The sequence below is a fragment of the Caloenas nicobarica genome, chromosome 37 (assembly GCF_036013445.1).
Source record: "Caloenas nicobarica isolate bCalNic1 chromosome 37, bCalNic1.hap1, whole genome shotgun sequence".
In the NCBI taxonomy this organism is placed as follows: Eukaryota; Metazoa; Chordata; class Aves; order Columbiformes; family Columbidae; genus Caloenas; species Caloenas nicobarica.
In genome coordinates this window covers 25168-47771 of record NC_088281.1, presented here as the reverse complement: position 1 = coordinate 47771, position 22604 = coordinate 25168, and the positions used below count along the sequence as shown (strand labels likewise).

The following is a 22604-nucleotide window of genomic DNA, read 5'->3' as shown; positions in this document are numbered from 1 at the left end:
GGCCGGGCTCGGCCTCCCCCTCATCACACACCCGTTTCCCGCGGGACCCGCTCCCGCCCGCGCCCTGTATGCAAACGAGCCCCCGCGCCGTCACCAATCAGACGGGAGCGTGGGCGGGGCCTCGCCCGGCCCGGCGGGGACCACGCCCCCTGCTCGCCCGTATGCAAATGACCCCCACCCGCCCCGCCCCCAAAAGCCGCGGGGGGCGTGGCTTCGCCGGGCCAGCGCGGGGGGCGGGACGCCGCCTCCTGATTGGCTGTGCGCCGCGTTCCAAGCCCGCTGATTGGTCTCTGAATCGCCGGTATGTAAATGACGGATCCCAGCGGGTCCCCAGTTTCCGGGCGGGGGGGCGGCTGTCCCGAAATTGGGGGGGGGGGCGCCACGTCCGTCCCCCCTCCAAACCGGTCACCTGCGCCTTTAAGACGCCCCCCGCCCGCAACACGCACCGGGGCGCAGCGCCCTCTGGCGGCGGGGAGGACGCCGCCGCCCTTTCACCCCGAGGCCACGCCCCGCTCCCGCCAAGCCCCGCCCCCTCCCTTCCCGCCCCTCCCGCCCGCCGCCGCGCGCGCCGGCCGCGGGGCTGCCCGCGCGCCGCTCCGCCGCCCCCCGATTGGCCCGTGTCCTCGCGCCGCCGGGTGAGTGACCCCGCGCCCCTCCCGCCGGCTCAGTCTCCCCCGCGGCGCCGGGGGGGACGGACGGGGACCGGGGCTCCGCCGCCCCGCGCTCCCGTCAGGGCAGGCCCGGGCCTGGCGCCGTGGGGCCTGGGCCTGGCGTGGGGCCTGGCGGGCGGCGGGAGGGTCCCCGGCGGGCTCGGGCTGCTCCCCGCTTCCTGCTGCCCGCGGCGCGGCGCCGGGAGTTGTAGTTCTGGGTACGGGCTGGGGCCTGGGGGGGCGGGGGAGGGGGAACTACAGCTCCCGGCGGCCCCCGCGCGGGGGGGGTGGGGGCTGGGGCCTTGGGGGGAACTTGGGGGTCCTGGGGATTTGTGAAGTTTGGGGGGGACCTGGGGCTTTTGGGGGGATCTCACCCCTGGGGGGGCCTGTGTGTGCTCCCCCCCCCCTTTCTTTGTGGGGCAGTTTCTGTGCGGTGGGGGTTGCGCTGCCATAGGGGACCCCCCAGCAGCGAAATCCCTCTTTTGAGGGGGGGGTCACTGCCTTATGGCCCCCCCAACCTGACCTAATTCATGGGGACGCACAATCGACCATTTGTCCCCTGCGAAACCTGTGGGTTTGTGCTGAGTTTTTCCCCTTTTTAAATTTAATTTTAAATAAAAAACCCACAAAACCCCAGCGCTGATGGCGGTGGGGACCCCCCCCCATTAATTTGTTCCCCAGCTTCTTCCCGTTCATTGATATTTTGTTATTTTTCCCTCAGTGCTCGGGATAAAACGGCTGCGCTGTCACCGCTCTGAGCAGGTACCTCCTTCAAACCCCCCAAACTGGGGGAAAAAACAGAGTTTTTGGGGTGCAAGAGCCAGGAGAGAAGCTGGGGGGGGCAGTGGTTGTATTTTGCAGTGGGGGAGGATTTTCCTACTGGGAAGTAACTACAGATAATTATAAATACAATTTTTATTACAGTCGAACTTATTTCTGACTTCAGATTACCCTTTAAAATAATATTTTGCACCAGAAATATTTAAAGGGGTGGGAAAACAATCAGAGAACACCCCCAAAAAACCCCAATTATTCCCTTTGTTCACGATGTAAACACGATTTTTTAGAGTTGGGGGGGGACACCACACACACAGATCCCCAAAAGTGGGATTTATTTGGACTAATTTAGGGTTAAAACGGGCTTTTTTTGGAGCAGGGGGAACCTGCGCAGGTGCTGCGTTGTCAGTAAATATTGCCCAGGAAATAATTAAAAAAAAACAACAACAAAAAACCCCTCCCTGAACAAAACTTCGAGGTCGGGGCAGCAATTAAATGCAGATCAATGATTGAGAAATGATGCAAATGAGCCCGGGAGGGGCTGGGACACCCCCAGTTTTCCCTGTTTCCCCCCCAAAAAAAGCTGCTGCGGAACCTTCCCCGGCGCCTTTTTATTTTCCTTTTTAATTAAATCCCCGGCGTCGAACTCGCCTCGTCCTGACCTATTTGTGAGGCCTGTTCGTTAACGAGGCGCCGCTAATGAGGAGCCGCTGACGAGCTTCGTGTCCCCCCCGGGCCAAGGGGTTTTTGGTTTATTTACTAATTTGGGGGGGGGGGGGGACGCCCCAACTTCCCCTATTCATTTAACCGCAAAAAAATCTTGATTTGCCTTAATTTTTGTTGCTAATGAGACGGCCATTCCACTTTTGTTTTTTTGGGGAGAAAAGCTGGGTTTTAGTTGTTTTTTTGGGATTATTGGTGTTTCCCCGCCCGGTTCCTGCAGGTCGGCACTTGCCCGAGTGAGCAGCTCCCGCCGCCTTTTATCTCTTCTCTTTTGGTGTTTTTTTGGGGTTAATTCCTCAATTTTTAACCTTTTTTAGCCATTTCTATCATTTAACCCCCCCTCAAAATCTGCAAAATGGCTTTTTTTTCCCCATTTTTTTAAGCTCCTTGGGTTTTTTTTGAGGCGCGACCATCCCCGATCTCCCGGAAATCCCGCTTTCGCCCCGTTTTTAACGGCGTTTCTGTGATTCGGGTCGACACGAATCTTTCCCCGAGCGAAAACTGAAATAATTTCTGTATTTTTTTGCCTTTTCCCACAGGATTTCTCCTCAAATTCGGCGCCGCCCCCCCCCCCCGGCCCCGGTAAGGAACGTTCCCCCTGGCACCGATTCCACCTTGCCCGACGTGTTTTTACAGCAAATATTAAACAAAAAAAACAGATTTAATCCACCGAGGGGCCAAATCCGGGGGATTTCACCAGGGCGGGGCTGGGCCTGACGAGCTTTTTCGCTCCGACGATAATTTGGTGCGAAATCTCTGTTTTTTGCGGGGGCAAAAAGGCGAAATATCCTCGATCTCGGCGTGGGCACCTCCCCCAGCTCAGGCAAGTAGGAATTTGTCCCTATTTATGGCCATGTTGTGTTTGATTAGCGTTAATTAAGCGTCTCCATCAGATAACAAGCGGGATCGAGGTCCCCGATCGCTTTTTATGCCCTTTTCCCCCTTTTTTTCCCCCCCTTATGTTGAGAAAATTAACGACGTTTTTGTCACCCAGTAATGGGGTTTATTTGGCTTTAACCACTCCCTAATTAAGTGCAAAGTTGCCGACATCTTCATTAATTACTTGACTAATTTCTCCCCCGCCTCGGCCATCGGTTTTGGCTCCAACCTGGATTTCATGTGGATTTTTTGGGGGCTATTTCACCCCAAAAAGAGCCCAGGAAGCATCGCCATGTGCTGAAGAGGAGCCGGCAGCGAGTTTTGGGCCGGTTTCCATCAGATTTGGGGTCAGAAGGACCCCACAGGTCGTTACGTCGTTATTTTTAATTGGCAAGAAGCAGATCGGGACGTTTTCCGGGGCAGGAAGAGTTAAAAAGCATCGCTTAATTTATTGAAAGCTCGTGGTTAATAATTAAAAACCGTCCTCGTTAGTGTGGAAGGGCTGAGTCTGGTGCGAATCGCAGCTCCGGATTGGGTTGAAAAAGCCCAATTTTGGGACTTCTCAGGGAGAGGGAAAGATCCGGGGTGGGGGATTATGCTCCATTTTTGGGTAGAAAATCCCCAGAATTGGGTGTCCCGGGGGGTCCGAACCCCCTCCCGCTGCTTCATCTTCATCTTCCTCCTTCAGCTGGCGAGAGATTAACTGAGATTATTTCAAGAGGGGGATTAAAACAAGGGAGTTTGGGGTTTTTTAATAAAAATAAACGATTCGCCCCACTTGGGGCTCCCAGAAGCCCCCCAGCTCAGGCCCTGTTTGGGTTTAAATCCCTAAATCTGGTTATTTCTCCCCTCGCCACTGGATTTTAACCCAAATTTGGATAATTTGGAGGAATGTCGAAAGTCTCAGAGCGGAATACGGGTGGATTTAATTAATTAGCTACTAATTTACAGCCAGTTTTGGGGCAAAAAATGGGGATTTAATAATTCCTAATGTCCATGTTTATCCAGGAGGGTGATGATCTGGGGTAGAGTTTCGATTTTTGGGAGAAATTTAGCTTATTTTGAGCAGTTTCTCCCCAAATTGGGTGGAAAAAAATTTTGGGGGCAGTTGCCAGCGCCACCGTGAGGAGAGGAGGGGTTTTTTTGGGAATAAAGGGAAAAACTTGTGTTCTACACATAAATCTTGAACTTCGGAGGAGCTGGGGAAGGGGAGGTTGATGTCGGGTCCCCAAAATGTGGCTTTTTTACCCCAAAAAGCCATTGAACCTCAACAATGCTCCTCCAAGACCCGCTTGTTAGGCTGCGTTTAATTAAGGCTCCCAGGTTGTTGATTTAATGTCCCAACAGATGCTATCTTAGCAGCTTAATGAGTAATTAGTAATTAGCGGGGATTAAGTGAGTGCCGGACGGGATGGGGGGATCGGTTAATGCCGAACGCAGACGGGTGGACGCGCATCCGTCCGTCTGTCCGTCCCCAAAACGGGGCTGGAAAAGAGGGAACAAGGGTCCCATGGACCTCAAGGGACCAAACATGTCCCGGCCAAGGGGAAGATCAAGGGCACCTGAGGAACCTCAATGGATCTGAGTCCACGTGTTCCAAGACCTGAGGAACCTCAGTGGATCTAAGTCTGCATGTTCCAAGACCTCCTGAGTCCATGTGTTCCAAGATGACCCGAGGAACCTCAACGGATCCACATGTATGTATTCTAAGACCACCTGGGGAACTTCAATGGATCCACATCTACACACTCCAAGATGTCCTGAGGAACCTCAACAGACCCACAGTTACATATTCCAAGGTGACCCAAGGAATCTCAACAGATCTGAGTCTACACATTCCAAGACCACCTGAGGAACCTGAATGGATCCATGTCCACGTGTTCCAAGATGATCTGAGGAGCCTCAACAGATCTGAGTCTACATATTCTAAGATCACTAGAGGAACCTCAACAGATCTGAGATCATGTGTTCCAAGATGACCTGAGGAACCTCGACAGAATCACATCTACATTTTCCAAGATGATCTGGGGATCCTCAACGGATCTAAATCTACGTGTTCCAAGACCCGAGGAACCTCGATGGATCCACGTCCACGTGTTCCAAGATGACCTGAGGAACCTCAGTGGATCCGAGTCTCTGTGGCCACTGTCCCCACTGGGGGACCAGGGGCCACCCAGAGGGACCCAGACGTGGGTCCCTGGGACCCTCCTGAGGTTCAGCAAGGCCAAGGTCACAGGCTTGGTGGAGATGGTCAGAGGGGCTGGGACAACCGGGGTGACACTGGTGGGGTCGGTCACCTGGAGGAGAGAGTTTTGATGGGACGAGGAGGATTAGAAGCTAACAAGGGAAGTTTGGCCTAAACAGAAGGAAGAAATTTGTTATAATGGAGGTGGGGACCTGGGAGGCTTCAAGGTCAAGTTCAACAGGGCTTTGAGCAACCTGATGGGCTTAAAAATGGACCATTTATGGTCTTTCCTCCCCAAACCAGCCTGTGGTTCTCCCCAAAACCCCCCGCATTGCCAAAGGGTCCGCGAAATCCCCACCTGACCCTCTGCTCCCCCCGCAGGCCGGCGACACGGTGACACGGACCAGCGCCATGTGACACCGATCAGTGCCGTGTGACACCGAGCAGCGCCATGCGGCACCGGCGGCGTCGCGGTGGCGTCCCCTGCACCATGAGCGACCCCCCTCCTGCACCATGAGCAACCCCCCTGCTGCACCATGAGCTCCCACCGCCCCGCGTGGCACGACGGCGACGCCGCCGCGCCCTGGGGACACAACGGTGACGCCGCCCCGCGCCCCACGCCCCCCGTGCCCAAAATGGGGGTGCGCGCCCGCATCGCCGACTGGCCCCCAAAACGAGACGCTGCCAAGGACCCCTCCGGCGCCGGGCACCGTGACGCCACGTGTCACTGCGCGGTCGCCCCCGCGCCGCTCGCCGGCATCACGGGGTTCAAAGCGCTTCACCGTCTGGCGCGGCGCCGCTCCAAGGACGTGGAGTTCCAGGAGGGCTGGTGGCCGCGCTCGCCGGCGCGGGGGCTGTCGCCGTTGCGGCACCGCAGCAGCAGCGAGGTGACGCTGAGCGAGTGCGACCCCGAGGAGCCGGCGGAGCCACGCGGTGCCAAACTCGGGGGGAACGCGGCGCTGTTCCGTGAATACGGCAGCACCTCGTCCATCGACGCACAGGGCATCTCGGAGCAGAGCTTCTTCGACATGCTCAACCAATTCCGCACCGAGAAGCCGCGTGGCCGGCCCGCCACGCCGGAGCGCCCCGGCGATACCGGATCTGTGCCAGTGCCGCTCCCCGGCATCAAACCTGAGAGCCGCAACGGCCTCCGCGATGATCCCAAGGACAAACCACGGCGCAGGTGCCCCAAGGGTGACGCCGCTGGCGAGTCCATCTTCAAAAAGCTCCGCAGCAGCCGCGGCGATGGCGAAACAGGCAAAGAGGCAGAGGAGCCGCGGGCGCCGGAGCCGGGCTGGGTGTGCCGGCGCGGCTTCGCCCACTACGACGCGCAGAGTTTGCTGTTCGACCTCGACGCTGTGGCGCTGAACCGCGTGGCGCTGGCCCAGCGCCGAAACACCACCACGGGCGCCTCGGCTGCCTCGGCCGCCAGCGGCCGCGCCGCCAACTGGGGACAGCCGGACCCGGCGTTCGGCGCCCCCGAGGACTTGAACCGCAAGGAGAACTTGGAGCACGACGGCGGCGACGACACCAGCAACGAGCTGCTGCTCAGCTGCCCCCATTTCCGCAACGAGATCGGTGGCGGCGCTGAGCGCGACCTCAGCTTCGCCCGCGCGGCCGCGCCAGCCCTGGGGGGGTTCCCTGGCGCCGAGGGGGGGTCGCCGGAGCCCCCCCTGGCCGTGCACCCCACCAACGCCGGCGTGTCGGTGCTGGAGGTGCCCAAGGAGCTGCAGCGTGACCCCGAGCGCCTGCGGCACTTCAGCGTGGAGCACGTGGACCTCGGCGCGTGCTACTACCGCGACTATTTCCACGGCAAAGGTAACAGGGCGACGCTCGTGTCCCCTGCGGCACTGGGGGGGGGTGGCTGGGTCTTAAAGTCCCCCTCGGTAAAATGGGAGAGGGTTTTAGGGGCACCCGGCTCTGGCCCCCTGGAAAGGGCACAGTGACACCTCTGGTGTCCCCCCAAACACCTCCCCATCCCCCCAACGTCCTCCCATCCCCTCCAACACCCCCTCTGTCCCCCTGTGCCCCCTCTGTCCCCCAACATCCCCCCAATGCCTCTTCCATCCCCCCCATGCCACCTCTGACCCGCAAACACCTCCTCTGTGCCCACCATGTCCCCTGTCCCCCCAATCTCCCCTCTGTCCCCCCCCCAACACCTCCTCCCTCTTTGTGCCCCCGTTGTCCCCCATGTCCCCACAGAGCACTCCAACTACTTTGGCGTTGATGACAAGCTGGGCCCAGTTGCCGTCAGCGTGCGGCGCGAGCGGCTGGACGACCACAAGGACCACGGCCCCCAGTACCAGTATCGCCTGATCGTCCGCACCAGTGAGGTACCCAGGGGGACGCACCGCGCGGGGACACCAGGGACACCCCCCGTCCACTCTTGTCACCCCACACAGCTCCAGCCTGGAAGAACCTCAGGGGGGGAAAACCAGTTCAGAAACTGGGGTGGGAGGAATTCTCCAGTGTCCCCTCTTTGTCGCAGCTCGTCACCCTGCGCGGCTCCATCCTGGAGGACGCCACCCCCACGGCCACCAAGGCGGGGACGGTGCGGGGGATCCCGCTGCGCGACGTCCTGGAGCACGTTGTCCCTGAGCTCAACCCCCAGTGCCTGCGCCTGGCGCTGGGTGGCCCCCGTGTCGCCGAGCAGCTGCTCAAGCTGGACGAGCAGGGGGTGAGTGACCCCGTGGGGGATGCCGGGGACCCCCCGCGTCCCCTTGGTCACCTCCCCATGTCCCCGCAGCTCTGCCGGCGCCACAAGGTGGGGATTCTGTACTGCAAAGCGGGGCAGAGCTCGGAGGAGGAGATGTACAACAACGAGGAGGCCGCGCCGCCCTTTGAGGAGTTCCTGGCCCTGCTGGGCGAGAAGGTGCCGCTCAAATCCTTCCCCAAATACGCCGCCCAGCTGGACACCAAGAGTGAGTGACGCTGCGGGAGTGTCCCTTGTCCTTTTGAGGGTGTCCCTTGTCCCCTTGGGCTGTCCCCTGTGGTTTTTGCCCCTCCAAACCGCCCGTTTTCCAGCTGATTCCACCGGCACCCACTCGCTCTACACAACCTACCAGGACTACGAGATCATGTTCCATGTCTCCACCATGCTGCCCTACACCCCCAACAACCGCCAGCAGGTAGAACCCCCCAAATTGGCCCTTTTCATCCCCGCTTTGGGCTCTGTGTCCTGACTGTCCCCCGCGTTGTCACCCCCAGTTGCTGCGGAAGCGCCACATCGGCAACGACATCGTCACCATCATCTTCCAGGAGCCGGGCGCGTTGCCCTTCACGCCGCAGAACGTCCGCTCCCATTTTCAGCACGTCTTCATCATCGTCCGTGCCCACCAGCCCTGCACTGACAGGGTGTCCTACAGGTGAGACCCACCGGGGGACGTCACTGGAGGCTTGGGGACATTGGTCAATGGTGGGACACGTGGTGATGGTGGCCTTGGTGGTGTCACATTCACGGTTGGAGTTGATGATCCTCAAGATTTTTTCCAGTCTCAATAATTCCACGTTTCTCTGATTTTTATCACCCCAATCTTGTCCTTTCTCTGTCCACTCCAAGTGTGGCTGTCACCACCCTTGGGGGGATCCAGAAGTCATGGAGATGTGGCACTTGGGGACACGGTTCAGTGCTGGGACACAGTTTGTGGGGGGCTTGGCAGTGTCCGGTTGGAGTTGATGATCCTCAAGATCTTTTACAACCTCAACAATTCCCCAGTTCTCTGGTTTTTATCACCCCAATCCTGTCCCTTCTCTGTCCCCTCCAGCGTGGCTGTCACCAGGTCCAAGGACGTCCCCCGCTTTGGCCCCCCCATCCCCGCCGGCGTCACCTTCCGCAAATCCAACGTCTTCCGCGATTTCCTCCTGGCCAAAGTCATCAACGCCGAGAACGCCGCACACAAGTCGGACAAGTTCCGCACCATGGCCACACGCACCCGCCAGGAGTATCTACGCGACCTGGCGGAAAACTGCGTCACCGGCACCGGCCTGGACTCGGGCGGCAAGTTCAACCTCATGTCCTTGGCCTCCAAGCGCCGGGAGAAGACACGGGCGCGCGCGGGCGCCGAGCGCGACAGCGCCGGAGCCATCGCCTGGCGCGTGGCCGCCCGTGACTTCGCCCGCGGCACCGACGTCCCCTGCGTGCTGGGGGTCTCCAATGAGTTTGTGGTGCTGGTGGACGTGCTGGCCAAGGAGGTGGCATTCAACTGCTTCTGCGGGGACGTGCTGGGCTGGGCGGCCGACGGCGGCGACCTGCGCATCTTCCACGGGCGCGGGGACCACGTGGCGCTGCGGGCGACCGAGCAGGACGTCAGGGACATTGTGGGGCGGCTCAAGGTCAGGACAGGGATGTCGTGGGGATGGGGATGTCAGGGACATTGTGGGGGACAAGGACGTCAGGGACATCATGGGGCGGCTCAAGGTCAGGACGGGGATGTCGTGGGGATGGGGATGTCAGGGACATTGTGTGGGACAAGGACGTCAGGGACATCATGGGGCGGCTCAAGGTCAGGACAGGGATGTCGTGGGGATGGGGATGTCAGGGACATTGTGGGGGACAAGGACGTCAGGGACATCATGGGGCGGCTCAAGGTCAGGACGGGGATGTCGTGGGGATGGGGATGTCAGGGACATTGTGGGGGACAAGGACGTCAGGGACATCGTGGGGCGGCTCAAGGTCAGGACGGGGATGTTGTGGGGATGGGGACATCAGGGACATCATGGGGTGGGGGACGGGGACATGAGGGACATTGTGGGGTGGGGAATGGGGATGCGAGGGACATTGTGGGGTACAGGACGGGGACATGGGGGATATTGTGGGATGGCTCAGGGTGGGGACAAGGACATCGTGGGGTGGGGGACGGGGACCTCAGGGCCATCTGTCCCCCCAGGTGACCACCCCGGGCGTTGCGGCGCTGGAGCTGCCGCTGCGGCGCAACGGGCTGGGCCAGCTGGGCTTCCACGTGCGCAGCGCAGGGACGGTGGCCGAGGTGGAGCCGTACGGGTTCGCCTGGCAGAGCGGCCTCCGCCCTGGCTCCCGCCTGCTCGACGTCTGCAAGGTGGCCCTGGTGACAATGACGCACGAGCAGATGATCGACCTGCTGAGAACGTCTGTCACCGTCACCGTCCTGCTGCTGCCCCCGCACGACGACGGATCCCCGCGCAGGTGGGGACAGCAGGGGACACATGGACAATGGGGACACAGGGACCCTGGCAAGGGACATACTGGGGACACTGGGGGACACCAGGGAATGGGGACACGGGGACCCTGGCCCAGCAAGGGACAGAGTGGGGACACTGGGGGAATGGGGACACAGGGACCCTGTCCTGGCAAGGGACATGCAGTGCCACAAGTGCCACCGCTTTGGTGTCACCAGTGCCACCGTTTCAGTGCCATAGGCACTAAGTGCCAACACTTTGTTGTCCACGGTGCCACCACCTGCAGGAGCTGGTCAGAGACGGTGACACGGGGCCGCACGGAGCCGCAGGGGGACACGGAGCCGGTGACGTGGGGTCACACGGACACGGCGACGCGGGGTCACACGGAGCCGCAGGGGGACACAGAGACGGTGACACGGGGCCGTGCGGAGCCACCGGGGGACACGGAGCCGATGTCCCCGGGCCAGCGGGGACCGACCCGCAGCAGCGGGTGGCACTGGGGGGGGAAACGGGGCGGGAAACTGCCCCTCCCCCACGGCAGGAGGTACGGGGACGGGGGGGACACGAGGAGGACAGGGACACGGGTGGGATGGGAGGAAGAGGAGGATGGGGACGGGGACACAGGTGGGGATGGGGACACAGGTAGGGACAGGGACAAGGATGGGGGCAGGGATGTGGATGGAGACGGGCGTGGGTGGGATGAAGAGGAGGATGGGGACAGTGACAAGGACAGGGACAGGCCAAAGCCGATGGCAAGAACCCAGCAGAGCCAAGGCCAGGCCCAGTCCCTGATGTCCCTTTGTCTGCTTTGTCCCCAGGCCTGTGAGCTTCCCCGACACCCCCCAGCCCTCCTGCTCCCCCCGCCCCCCATCGGGCAGCTTCTCGTCACCGTCACCGGCCGCCTGCGCCCGCTACAGGTGGGTGACACCGCGGGGACAGCAGATCGGGGCACAACACCTGCAGTTCGGGAACGAGCTAGACCCGTGTCCCCAATGCAGGTGGCAGCCGGAGCTGCAGGACGGGGACAGCTCGTCTGGGGGGGTCAGCAGCCACGAGGGGACAATGGAGCGGCACAAAGCGGGTACAGTGACATCGGGGGATGCCCGACTGTGTCCCCAGCACCCTGGGTGATGTTTGGGGACAGGGGTGGCCTCGCGGTGACACTGAGGTGACACTGAGGTGACGTTGGTTGCAGAGCCACTGTGGCACGTGCCAGCGCAGGGGTGGCCACCAGGGACCCCGCGGGACTCGCCCGGACGGCAGCACAAGGTGAGGGACACAAGGGGACTGTTGGTGACCCCAGGGTGACACGGAGGGGCATGACATCCCCAGGGTGACAGGGGGACTGTCCCTGTCCCCATGGTGTCCCCATGGTGTCCCCATGGTGACCCCTGTCCCTGTCCCCAGGGTGACGTTCCCCCCTCAAGCGGCTCCAGCAGCGCCACCCTCTCCAGCAATGGCTCCAGCAGTGACGACCCCCCCGAGCCCCCCCCAGAGCCCTCCCCGGACCCCAAAACTGTCCCTGGCCCCAACCGCCTTCCTGGCCCCAAACCCCCCAGGTGAGTGCAAACCCCCCGCGTGTTTGGGGTCCCCCGCAGTATTTTTGGGGTCTTCCGCCTTCCCAGCACTGACCTGTGTTTGCGTGTGTCCCCCCAGTTCAACCACGCGGTTCGACCCGCCCCGGGCTCCCCCTGGCCCCCAAATCGCCGCTTCTGGCCCCAAATCGGTGCCGAGCAGGAGCAGCGCGGGGGGAGGGCGCCCCCTGCAGGCCCTGGAGGGCAGGAAGTAAGTGGGGGAGACACCCCAAAAATGGGGGGGGCCTGAAAGAGAGTGGGAGGCACCCCAAAAACCAGGGGGGGTCAGTGACTCTGTGTGTCCCAGGGGTGGGTGCAGAGCCCCAAAAACCTGCCCCCCCCTGCTGTCCCTGTGACCCAGGGGTGTTGGGGGGTCTGGGGGTGTCCCTGACCCCCCCTCGCTGCCAGGCCAGCCGTGACTGTCCCCAAGAACGTGTTCGGGCAACCACGGCTCCGGGCGTCGCTGCGCGACCTGCGCCCCCCCCGCAAGAACCCTAAAAACATCGAGGCCGAGCTGAGGAGGCTCATTGACATGGACCCCCCTGGGGACACGGGGACACCCCCAGGGGACACGGTGAGACACGGGGATCCCCCTGGGGACACGGGGACACCCCTGGGGCACACGGCGAGACACGGGGACAACCTGGGGACATGGGGACACCCTCGGGGGACATGGTGAGACATGGGGACCCCCCATGGGACATGGTAAGAGACACGGGGACCCCCTGGGGACACAGGGACGCCCCTGGGGACATGGTGAGAGACGGGGACGCTCATGGGGACATAGGGAGACCCCCAGGGACACTCCTGGGGACACAGAGACGCAGGGATGTGGGGACACCCCCAGGGACACGGTGACAATTGTCCCCCGTGTTGTCCCCAGCGGGGGCTGCAGCGGACGCTGTCGGACGAGAGTCTGTGCGGGGGGACCCGCCGCGACGCCGGTGCCACCAGCGCGTCCCCCCCGCCCGGGGACGTCCCCGCGGGCGCCGCCTTCCCCTGCAGCACCCTCCCCCACCGCCGCCCCCCCGACAGGAAGGGTGAGTCACAGGGGGGGCATTTCGGGGCAAAACCGGGGGGTTTTGGGGCTGTCCCCCACATCACCCCCTTGTCCCCGCAGGTGTCCCCTTGCCGGGGATGATGCCACTGCCGGACACGGCATCGGGCTTGGAATGGGCCAGTTTGGTCAACGCCGCCAAGGCCTACGAAGGTGCCCCCCCCCCCACCTCGTTTTGGGGGTGTTTTACTCCATTTTGGGGTATTTTGCCCATTTTGGGGGGTTCTTGCCCTGTTTTGGGGGTTTCTGACCCATTTTTTCGTGCAGTGCAACGAGCCGTGTCCCTGTTCTCGCTCAGCGACCCCCCTGCGCCCCCCCCAGAGAGGGCGACGCCACCGCGGGGGGGACCCTCCAGCAGGTGAGGGGGGGACACTCTGGGGACATTTTGGGAACACTCTGGGGACACTTTGCCCACCCCCCCGCCTTAGACCTCCTCCGTGGGGGGGGGGTCACCCTGGGGACACCAGGGGCTTGTCCCCTTGTCCCCACCTTGAGTCCAGGGCCGGTGGTTGGGGGGTGACACTCCGGGGACACTCTGGTTCCACTTTGGGGACACGCTGGGGACACTCTGGTGACACTGGGGTGCCATTTGTCCCCACAGCCCGTGTCCCCCCCTGGACCTGCCCGGGAAGGTGTCCCAGCTGGAGGCCATGCTGAGGCAGCTGCACAGCGACCTGCAGAAGGTACCGCCGTCCCCCCCGGCCCCTCCCTGGCCCCTGGGGGATGATGTCCCCAGTGTCCCCATTGTCACCCGCAGGAGAAGCAGGACAGTGGTGGCCAATCTGTGTCACCTCCCTGTCCCCTCCCCTTTGCCCGCAGCTCACAGGGGGGTTGTCCCCATTGTCCGCAGCCCCTGGTGGGTTGTCCCCGCTGCTGTCACCTCTGCTGTCCCCTCTGTCCCCAGGAGAAGCGCGACAAGGTCGTTCTCCAGGCTGAGGTCGCCAACCTGCGGCACAACAACCGGCGCCTGCAGGAAGAGTCGAGCTCGGCCGCGCGGCAGCTGCGGCGATTCGCACGCATCTTCGGCACCGGGGACAAGGACGAGCTGTGAGGGACACCCCGGGGACACCCTGGGGACGCCGAGACCCCTCCAGGATCACTGACCCCCATGGGGACACCGGCACCCCCCGGGGACAATGACGCGGCAGCTGCGGCGATTCGTGCGGATCTTCGGCACCAGGGACAAGGACGAGCTGTGAGGGACACCCCGGGGACGCCCCCCATGGGGACAGGGACACCCCTGGGGACACCGGCCGGGGGGCTGGAATGTCCCTGTGGGACCAGGAGGAGCCTCAGGGCATCTGTAGGGGACGGGATGTCTGTAGAGGTGTCTATAGGGGCCAGAAGCCTCGATGTGGGACCAAAGGTGTCCATAGGGGACCAGGGGTGTCCACAGGGGACCAGGGGTGTCTATAGGGTCCTGGGGGTGTCCATAGGGGACCAAGAGGCCCCATATGGGCCCACAAGAATCCATATGGAACAGAGGGCAGCTTCTATAGGGGACCCAGGGGCTCCATATGGGGCTGGGGCCGTTGCTATAGGGGCCCAGGAGCAGCCCCATAGGGACCTGCAGCAGCTATAGGTGCCCAGGAGCTCCCGTGTGGAGTCAAAGGGCATCTATAGGTCCCCCTATATGTTGGGGGGGTCAAACTCCACAGGCAATAAGGGGCTGTCCCCACCCCCGTTTTGGGTGCAAATCCTTAATAATTAACAATCAAATGAATAATAATGAATCTTCCAGGATGAACCAAAAAAAGCACTTTTTTAATCCCCCAAAACAACCCTCCAAAAAAAAAACCAACCTATTTTTTAGACAAAACACCCCTGAAAAAACCCTCCCCACACCAAAAAAAACCCCTCCCCCCCCCCCCCCCCCCCCAAACCCCCGGGTTCCCACCCCCGTATTTGTACAAATCACTGTCTTGACCTTTTTTTACCCATTTTCTCCCGGGGAGGGGTGTCCCTGCACTGACCCCCCCCATGTAAATAACCCCAGAGCTTTTGTACCGACCCCTATTTAATGTGTCCCACTCCCCCCCCCCCCCCCAATTAAGGGGTTTGTTAATTAGGAATAAAATGCCACTCCTCCCCCACCTGCTCTGGTTTACTGGGGGGAGGGAAGGGGGGGGACCTGGAATTGGGGGGGGGCTGAATTTGGGGGGGGCTCCTTTAATTTGGGAGGCCCTGAATTTTCAGGGGAGTGCCCCTGAATTTTGGGGTGGGGGGGTCCCTTAATTTGGGGCATCTCTTAATTTGGGGGGAGAGCCTGAATTTTGGAGAGGGCCCCTCAATTTGGGGAGGTCCCTCAGTTTTAGAGGGGGTCTCTTAATTTTGGGGAGTCCCTTAATTCTGGGGGGGCTTCTCCTCAATCTTGGGGTGCTGGGGGCTCCCTCAGTTGGGGAGATCCCTCAGTTCTAGGCGGTGTACCCGTAATTTGTGGGGGGTCTCCTCCATTCTGGGAGTTCTCTCCTCGATTTTGGGGATCTTTCAATTTTGGGGTACTGGGGGGGGGGGCCTAATTTGGGGGGGAGTCACAGAGACGAGCCGAGGCGGGGGGCGACTGTTTAATGCACAGACACGTCACACACGGACACAGCACGATGGGGGGGCCCAAAACACCCCCTTTCCTTTGCCCCCCCCTTTCCTTTGCCCCCCCCCTTTTTTCTTTGCCCACCCCCCCCCCCGTCATTTTTTTTGCCCCCTCCCCATTTCTTTGCACCAGGAACGATGAACCCACCACATGGAGCAGCTGGGGGGGCGTGAAATAAATGGAAATAAAGGGAAATAAATGAAAATAATAAAGGGCAATACATTTAAATAATATAAATATATAAAAATAATTTAAAATAAATATAAATAAATTGAAATATATTCTAATAAATTGAAATAATAAATATAAATTGAAATAATAAATTGAAATAAATAATAAGAATAATTTAAAATAAATATAAATAAATTGAAACAATAAATATAAATTGAAACAATAAATATAAATTGAAATAATAAATATAAATTGAAATAATAAATATAAATTGAAATAATAAATTGAAATAAATAATAAAAATAATTTAAAATAAATATAAAGAAATATAAAGAAATACAAATAAATGGAAATAAATTGAAATAATAAATTTAAATAATAATAAAAATTTAAAAATAAATATAATTAAATAAGTAAATGTAAGCAAATATAAATAATAAAAATCAATAGAAATAAATTAAAATCAATTAAAATCAAGCCACCCCCATTAAAACAAATCCCCCCCCCGTTTTTCCATCATGCAGCCCCCCCGCCCCCCCGGCTCCTTTATGGCTTTTGGCGGATTTGGGGGTGGGGGTTGGGGGGGGGTCCAGCCCCCCCGGCCCCCCCTAAGTGAGGGTGACGAACGCGGCCGCCTTGTCCTTGAGCTGCCGCAGACACAGGTGACAACTCCAGCTGCCTGGGGGTGACGGGTGAGGGGGGACCCCCAAACCCCGACCCCCCCAAACTGCCCCCCAAAGCCCCCCTCAAACCCCCCCAAACCTCCCCAAAATCCCTGACCCCCCCAAAATCCCTGACCCCCCAAATCCCTGATTCCCCCCAAACCTCCCCCCAAATCCCTGACCCCCCCAATCCCTGATCCCCCCCAAACCTCTCCCAAAATCCCTGACCCCCCCAAACCTCCCCCCAAATCCCTGACCCCCCCAAAATCCCTGACCCCCCCAATCCCTGATTCCCCCCAAACCTCCCCCAAAATCCCTGATCCCCCAAATCCCTGATTCCTCCCAAACCTCCCCCAAAATCCCTGACCCCCCCAATCCCTGATCCCCCCAAACCTCTCCCAAAATCCCTGACCCCCCCAAACCTCCCCCCAAATCCCTGACCCCCCCAAAATCCCTGACCCCCCAAATCCCTGATTCCTCCCAAACCTCCCCCAAAATCCCTGACCCCCCCAATCCCTGATTCCCCCCAAACCTCTCCCAAAACCCCTGACCCCCCCAAACCTCCCCCAAAATCCCTGACCCCCCAAACCCCTGACCCCCCCCCAAACTCCTGATCCCTCCAGTGCCCCCCAAATCCCTGACCCCCCTCCCATCGCACCTTCGGGGGGCTCGGCCATGGGGGGGCTCAGGCAGAACATGTGGAACCCGCGGTCACAGTCGTCACAGAACAGGAGCTGGTCCTGGGGATGGCGGGGGGGGCGTCAGGGAGGCCTGGGGGGGTGTCAGGGTGTTTTGGGGGGGCTGGGGGGCTCTCACGTCGTTCTCGGCGGTTCCGCAGAGGCTGCAGGATTTGCACTCCAGGCACTGCCAGCGATAGGTGCGCACGGCGGCTGCCATGTGCAGAGTGAACTGCAGGCACGACGGGTGGCCTGGGGACGGGACGGGGGTCAGGGGGGGCTCGGGGGGCACGGGGGGGGCAGGGGGGGTCAGGGGGGACATGGGGAGTCGGGGGGACGGGGGGGACAGGGGACATGGGGGTCAGGGGGGACACGGGGGGACATGGGGGTCAGGGGGGACATGGGGGTCAGGGGGGACACGGGGGGACATGGTGGGGGGACACTGGGGGGGGGTTGGGGGGGGGAGGATGGGGAGGGGGAGGGGGCTGGAACAGGGTTTGGGGGGGAGTGTGCACAAGGGGGTGAGTGTTCGAAAGTGTGTGCACAGGATGGGGGCGTGTGAGCGCACACGGGCGGGGGGGTGGGCGTGTCCGGGGGCGTGTCCGGGGGCGTGTCTGGGTGTGTCCGGGGGGCGTGTCCGGGGGCGTGTCCGGGGGGGGGTGGTGTCCGGGAGGGCGTGTCCGGGGGAGTGTGTCCAGGGCGTGTCCGGGGGCGTGTCTGGGTGTGTCCGGGGGCGTGTCTGGGTGTGTGTCCGGGGGCGTGTCTGGGTGTGTCCGGGGGCGTGTCTGGGTGTGTCCGGGGGCGTGTCTGGGTGTGTCCGGGGGCGTGTCCGGGGGCGTGTCTGGGTGTGTCCGGGGGCGTGTCTGGGTGTGTGTCCGGGGGCGTGTCCGGGGGGGGGTGTGTCCAGGGCGTGTCCGGGGGGCGTGTCTGGGTGTGTCCGGGGGCGTGTCTGGGTGTGTCCGGGGGCGTGTCCGGGGGCGTGTCTGGTTGTGTCCGGGGGCGTGTCTGGGTGTGTCCGGGGGCGTGTCTGGGTGTGTCCGGGGGGGTGTCTGGGGCGCGTCCAGGGCGTGTCTGGGGCGTTACCGGCGCGGCCGCAGTCGGCGCAGCTGATCAGCTCCTCCCCGCACGGCGCCTTCCGGGCCCCCCTAGACAGAAATCACAGGGGGGGGGTGGGGGGGCTGCAAAGAGAGAGCCCGTGAGCGGGGGAGGGGCGGGGGGGCGGGGTTCGGGGGGGGAGGGGACGTTACCCGCCGTCCTGCGCTGGTTTTCGGGGACCCAGTTCAATTCTTTGTAAAACTCTGCGCGGGGGGGGGGAGGGGGGATTAAAAAGAGGGTGAAGCCCCTCCCCCCGCCGCCCTCCCCCCCTCCGCCCCTCCCCCCATCGTTCGTGCCGCAGCTTTGGGGTTGTCACGGAAACGGGGGGCGGGAAATGGAATGAGTCCCCCTCCAATGTCCCTCCCCCCGGGCCGCCTCCCCCCATCCCCCAGATGTGGGGCCCCCACCCAGGACAGGGAACCCCCCCCCCCCGGATGGGGATGGGACCCCCTGTGACCCCCAGAACAGAACGGGGACCCCGCAGCATGGGAGACGGACCCCCTGAGATGGGACAGGGACCCCCCAGGACCCCATGGGCTGGGGATGGGACCCCCAGGACCCCCCACGATGGGGATGGGGACCCCCCAGGAGGGAACAGGGACCCCCAGAATGGAACAGGACCCCAGGAGGGGACAGGACCCCCCGGGACGGGACAGGACCCCCCAGGAGGGGACAGGACAGGACCCCCCAGAATGGGACAGGACCCCCCAGGAGGGGACAGGACAGGACCCCCCAGAATGGGACAGGACCCCCCAGGAGGGGACAGGACCCCCCGGGAGGGGACAGGACAGGACCCCCCGGGACGGGACAGGACCCCCCCAGGAGGGGACAGGACAGGACCCCCCAGGAGGGGACAGGACCCCAGGAGGGGACAGGACCCCCCGGGACGGGACAGGACCCCCCAGGAGGGGACAGGACAGGACCCCCCAGGAGGGGACGGGCCAGGACCCCCGCTCCCCCCGCGTTGCTCTGGGGCGCCCCCTGCCGGGCTCACGCCGGTGGTGGTTCCTGCGGGGGGGCCCCAGTCGCTCCCCCCCGTGCTCGTCCCCCTCCTCCTCCGCCAGGTGCGTGTGTGTGTAATGGTAACTCAGCCCCGGGCGGTTCTTGTAGCGCTTCCCGCAGACTGGGGGGGGCACAGAACACACGGGGGGGGTCAGCACCGCCCCCCCGCCCCGGGCCCCCCCCCCGGCTCCCACTCACTGTCACACACGTAGGGTTTGTCCCTGTCCTCCAGCGCCGCCTCCTGGCGCCTGCGCACGGCGCCCAGCCCGCACGCCTGGGGCAGAGGTCAAGGTCAAGGGGGCGGCCCCTCAGCCTGGGGGGTCACCCCCCCCGCCCCCGGGGTCCCCACCTTGCCCTTGGCCTTGTTCTTGCGCCGGGGGGCGTCGTCCTCCAGCTCGTCCCCGCCCTCGGGGTCGTGGGGGAATTCGGGCGGCGGCGGCTTCTGCGGGGGGTGGGGGGGTCAGGACAGAGGGATGGGGGACGAATGGACAGGGGACAGAGGGACAGACAGGGGGACAAACAGGGAGACAACTGGACAGTAGCATGGTGGGACAGGGGGACAAACGAACATGGGGACAAACAGACAGGGATGCGCCCCCCGCCCCCGACTTTGGGGGTCAGTGAGGGCTGGACATCACGGATGGAATGATAGGGGATGGACAGACAGACAGACGGGTGGACAGACAGATGGAGAGCAGGGGTGTCCAGAGGGACGGAGGGATGGACAGGGAGATGGACAGGAGGACGGAGAGCAGGGGTGGCCAGACCAAAGGGACGGACAGATGGCCGGATGCATGGACGGACAGATGGCCGGACGGACACACCGCGCAGTCCGTGGGCTCCTCGTCCCGCGGCTCCGCTCTGCGCTCCGGGGGCTCCGCGCTCAGCAGCGACTCCAGAACCGGCCCCTCGGGCAGCGCCCCCTCCCGGGCAGCGGCGCCTCGCAGCCTGGGGGGGCGGCGGGGTCAGGGTGGGGGGGACACCCCCAAACCCCCCCAGACCCGCCCCCCCCGCTCACAGGGCAGCGCCCCCTCCCGGGGCAAGGGGGCCTCACAGCCTGGGGGGGCGGGGGATCAGGGCTCGGGTCGGGGGGGGGTCAGGGTGGGGTCATGGGGGGGGTCAGGGGGGGTCAGGGTGGGGTCATGGGGGGGGTCAGGGTGGGGGTCCCCCCGCCCCCCTGCTCACAGGGCCGCAGCCGCGGGTCCTCCAGGATGTTCAGCCGCCGTTTCTTCCGCCAGCACCGCGCCGGGTACGTGTAGAGCTGCCCCGGGGACAGGCCTGGGGGGCATCTTGATCTTGACCCCCCCACCCTGCTCCAGACCGCCTCCACCCAGAGCCGAACCCCCAGTCCCAGCTCTTACCCCCCTCAGACCCTGACCCTGACCTTGACCCCACTCCGACTCCCCCACCGAGACCCTGACCCCAGAGCCCCCAGCAGATGCAGCAGCTGCTCTGGGGGGATATGGGAGGGGCTGGGGGGTTATGGGTGGATGGTGGGTGCAGGGGGGGTTATGGGGGTTTGGGGGTGCAGGGGGGTCTTGCCCGGCCCCCAGTGGGTTTTCTCCATCCAGATGTAGCGGTTGGCCTGGGTGGGAGTGGAGGGGCCATGGGTGGGTGTTTGGGTGCAGGTGGGTGGTTGTGGGTGGGGTGGGGGGTGCAGGGGGGTTTGGGGGTGCAGGGGGGGGTCTCACCCGGCCCCCGGTGCGTTTTCTCCATCCAGATGTAGCAGTTGCCCTGGGCCACCCCGGTCTGCGCGTCCAGGAAGGGCAGGCTGCGCTCGGCGCAGAGCCGCGCGTTGTAGCTGCGACAGTGCTCCAGCGCCTCACGGTAGAACTCCTCACCCAGGCTGGGAGGGCGCGGGGGGGTCAGCGAGGGGACCCCCCAAGAAACAGTACCAACCCCCCCCACAAAAATCCAAAAAACCCCACCCCGAAATGCGCCACAACCCCCCCAGCATCCCAGCTCGGCATCCCCGGCCTGCACCCCAACGCACCCCAAGTGTCACGGACCCAGCGCAGGGACGGGGGGTCAGGGTGGGACCCCCAAACCACTCCCAAAAAAACATCAAGACTCCCCAAAATCCTCCCACAAAATTTCCCCCCAAATCCTTCCCAAACCTCCCCCCCAAAAACCCACCAAAAGTCCCCAAAATCTTCCCCAAAATCCTCCCCAAACCACCCCCCAAACCACCAAAACTCCCCCAAGCCCCCCGGGCATCACATCCCCACTTTTGGGGACCCCCCCCCCAAGCATCAGTGTCCCCCCCGCAGGGACGGTCTCTCTGTGTCCCCAACACCGGGGGTCCCCCCAAGTCGGTACCGGGGAGGGGGTGACCCCAAAGTCCCCCCCCGGGGTGTGGGGGGGTCCCCAAAGCCCCGCCGGGATCGGGGGGACACAAGTGCAGGAGCCGCCGGTGCCAGCGGGGGGCGCCGTGTCCCGGACGCCTGGGTCCCCTTCCCGGGGGGGGGATGTCGGTGGGACGGAGCAGGGGGGCGGGGTCCGGCCCGGACGCCTGGGTCCCTCCCATCGCCGGACGGACAGTGGGGTCGGGGGCGGACACCGGGACCGGGACCCCCCCCGCCGGTACCGGGGGCTCCGTGCCCGGGAGGTCCAGCCCCGGTAGGTCCCTCCCTGCCGGTACCGAGAGCCCCCCCCGTCGATGCCGGGGGCTCCATCCCCGGCGCTACCGGAGGTTCCGTCCCCACCGGTACCGGGCGCTCCATCCCCGGTAGGTCCATCCCCGGTAGGACCCTCCCTGCCGGTACCGGAGGCTCCATCCCCGCTACTACCGGGGACTGCATCCCCGGTGGGTCCCTCCCCGCCGGTACCGGGGGTTCCATTCCCTGTCGGTCTCTCCCTGCCGGTACCGGAGGCTCCATCCCCGCTACTACCGGGGACTGCATCCCCGGTGGGTCCCTCCCCGCCGGTACCGGGGGCTCCATCCCCGGCGGGTCCCTCCCTGGCAGTAACGGGAGCTCCATCCCCGCCGGTACCGGAGCCTCCATCCCCGGTGGGTCCATCCCTGCCGTTACCGGAGCCTCCATCCCCGGTGGGTCCATCCCCGCCGGTACCGGAGCCTCCATCCCCGCGGATACCGAGAGCTCCGTCCCCGCCGGTCCCGGGGGTTCCGTCCCCGGGAGCTCCGTCCCCGCCGGTCCCGGGGGCGCGGGGGCCACTCACCATTTGAGGGGTTTGTGCAGCGCCGTGGCCATTTTGCGCCGCCGGGGCCGCTCCGCCGCTCGGGCACGGGGAGGGGGCGGCGGGGATCAGCCCCGGTTTCCTCCGCTCCCCCCTCCCCAATTTCCCCCCCCACCCCGATCCGCAACGCTCCCGGGACCCCCCACCCAGCGGGGAGGGTCCCGGTGCCCCCGACCCCCCCCGCCCCGCCCCGGTGCCCCCCGGTCCCCG

The 22604-nt window shown here is 63.0% G+C and overlaps 2 protein-coding genes across 2 annotated transcripts; one reads left to right on the top strand and one right to left on the bottom strand.

The window, feature by feature from the left end:
• Positions 1-564: 564 nt before the first annotated feature.
• On the top strand, positions 565-14848 carry SIPA1L3 (signal induced proliferation associated 1 like 3). Its single transcript, XM_065655214.1, has 23 exons — positions 565-635; positions 1372-1412; positions 2690-2973; positions 5596-7032; positions 7417-7547; positions 7703-7891; positions 7961-8135; positions 8239-8342; positions 8422-8579; positions 8979-9546; positions 10101-10375; positions 10655-10912; positions 11187-11285; positions 11367-11449; positions 11564-11637; positions 11776-11927; positions 12025-12153; positions 12351-12516; positions 12826-12982; positions 13063-13152; positions 13267-13357; positions 13601-13682; positions 13904-14848. Exons 4-23 carry the CDS (start codon positions 5751-5753, stop codon positions 14048-14050), a joined length of 4410 nt encoding a protein of 1469 aa, XP_065511286.1. The 5' UTR covers positions 565-635; positions 1372-1412; positions 2690-2973; positions 5596-5750; the 3' UTR covers positions 14051-14848.
• A 1467-nt stretch (positions 14849-16315) lies between these two features.
• Positions 16316-22458, bottom strand: LOC136001088 (zinc finger protein neuro-d4-like). The gene is given in 12 exon segments (XM_065655139.1): positions 16316-16439; positions 17081-17162; positions 17239-17351; positions 18183-18239; positions 18242-18397; positions 19189-19317; positions 19395-19470; positions 19546-19638; positions 20021-20136; positions 20382-20474; positions 20888-21042; positions 22377-22458. Coding segments are annotated over 12 exon segments (1173 nt in total). The 5' UTR covers positions 22409-22458; the 3' UTR covers positions 16316-16368.
• Between the last annotated feature and the right edge of the window lie 146 nt (positions 22459-22604).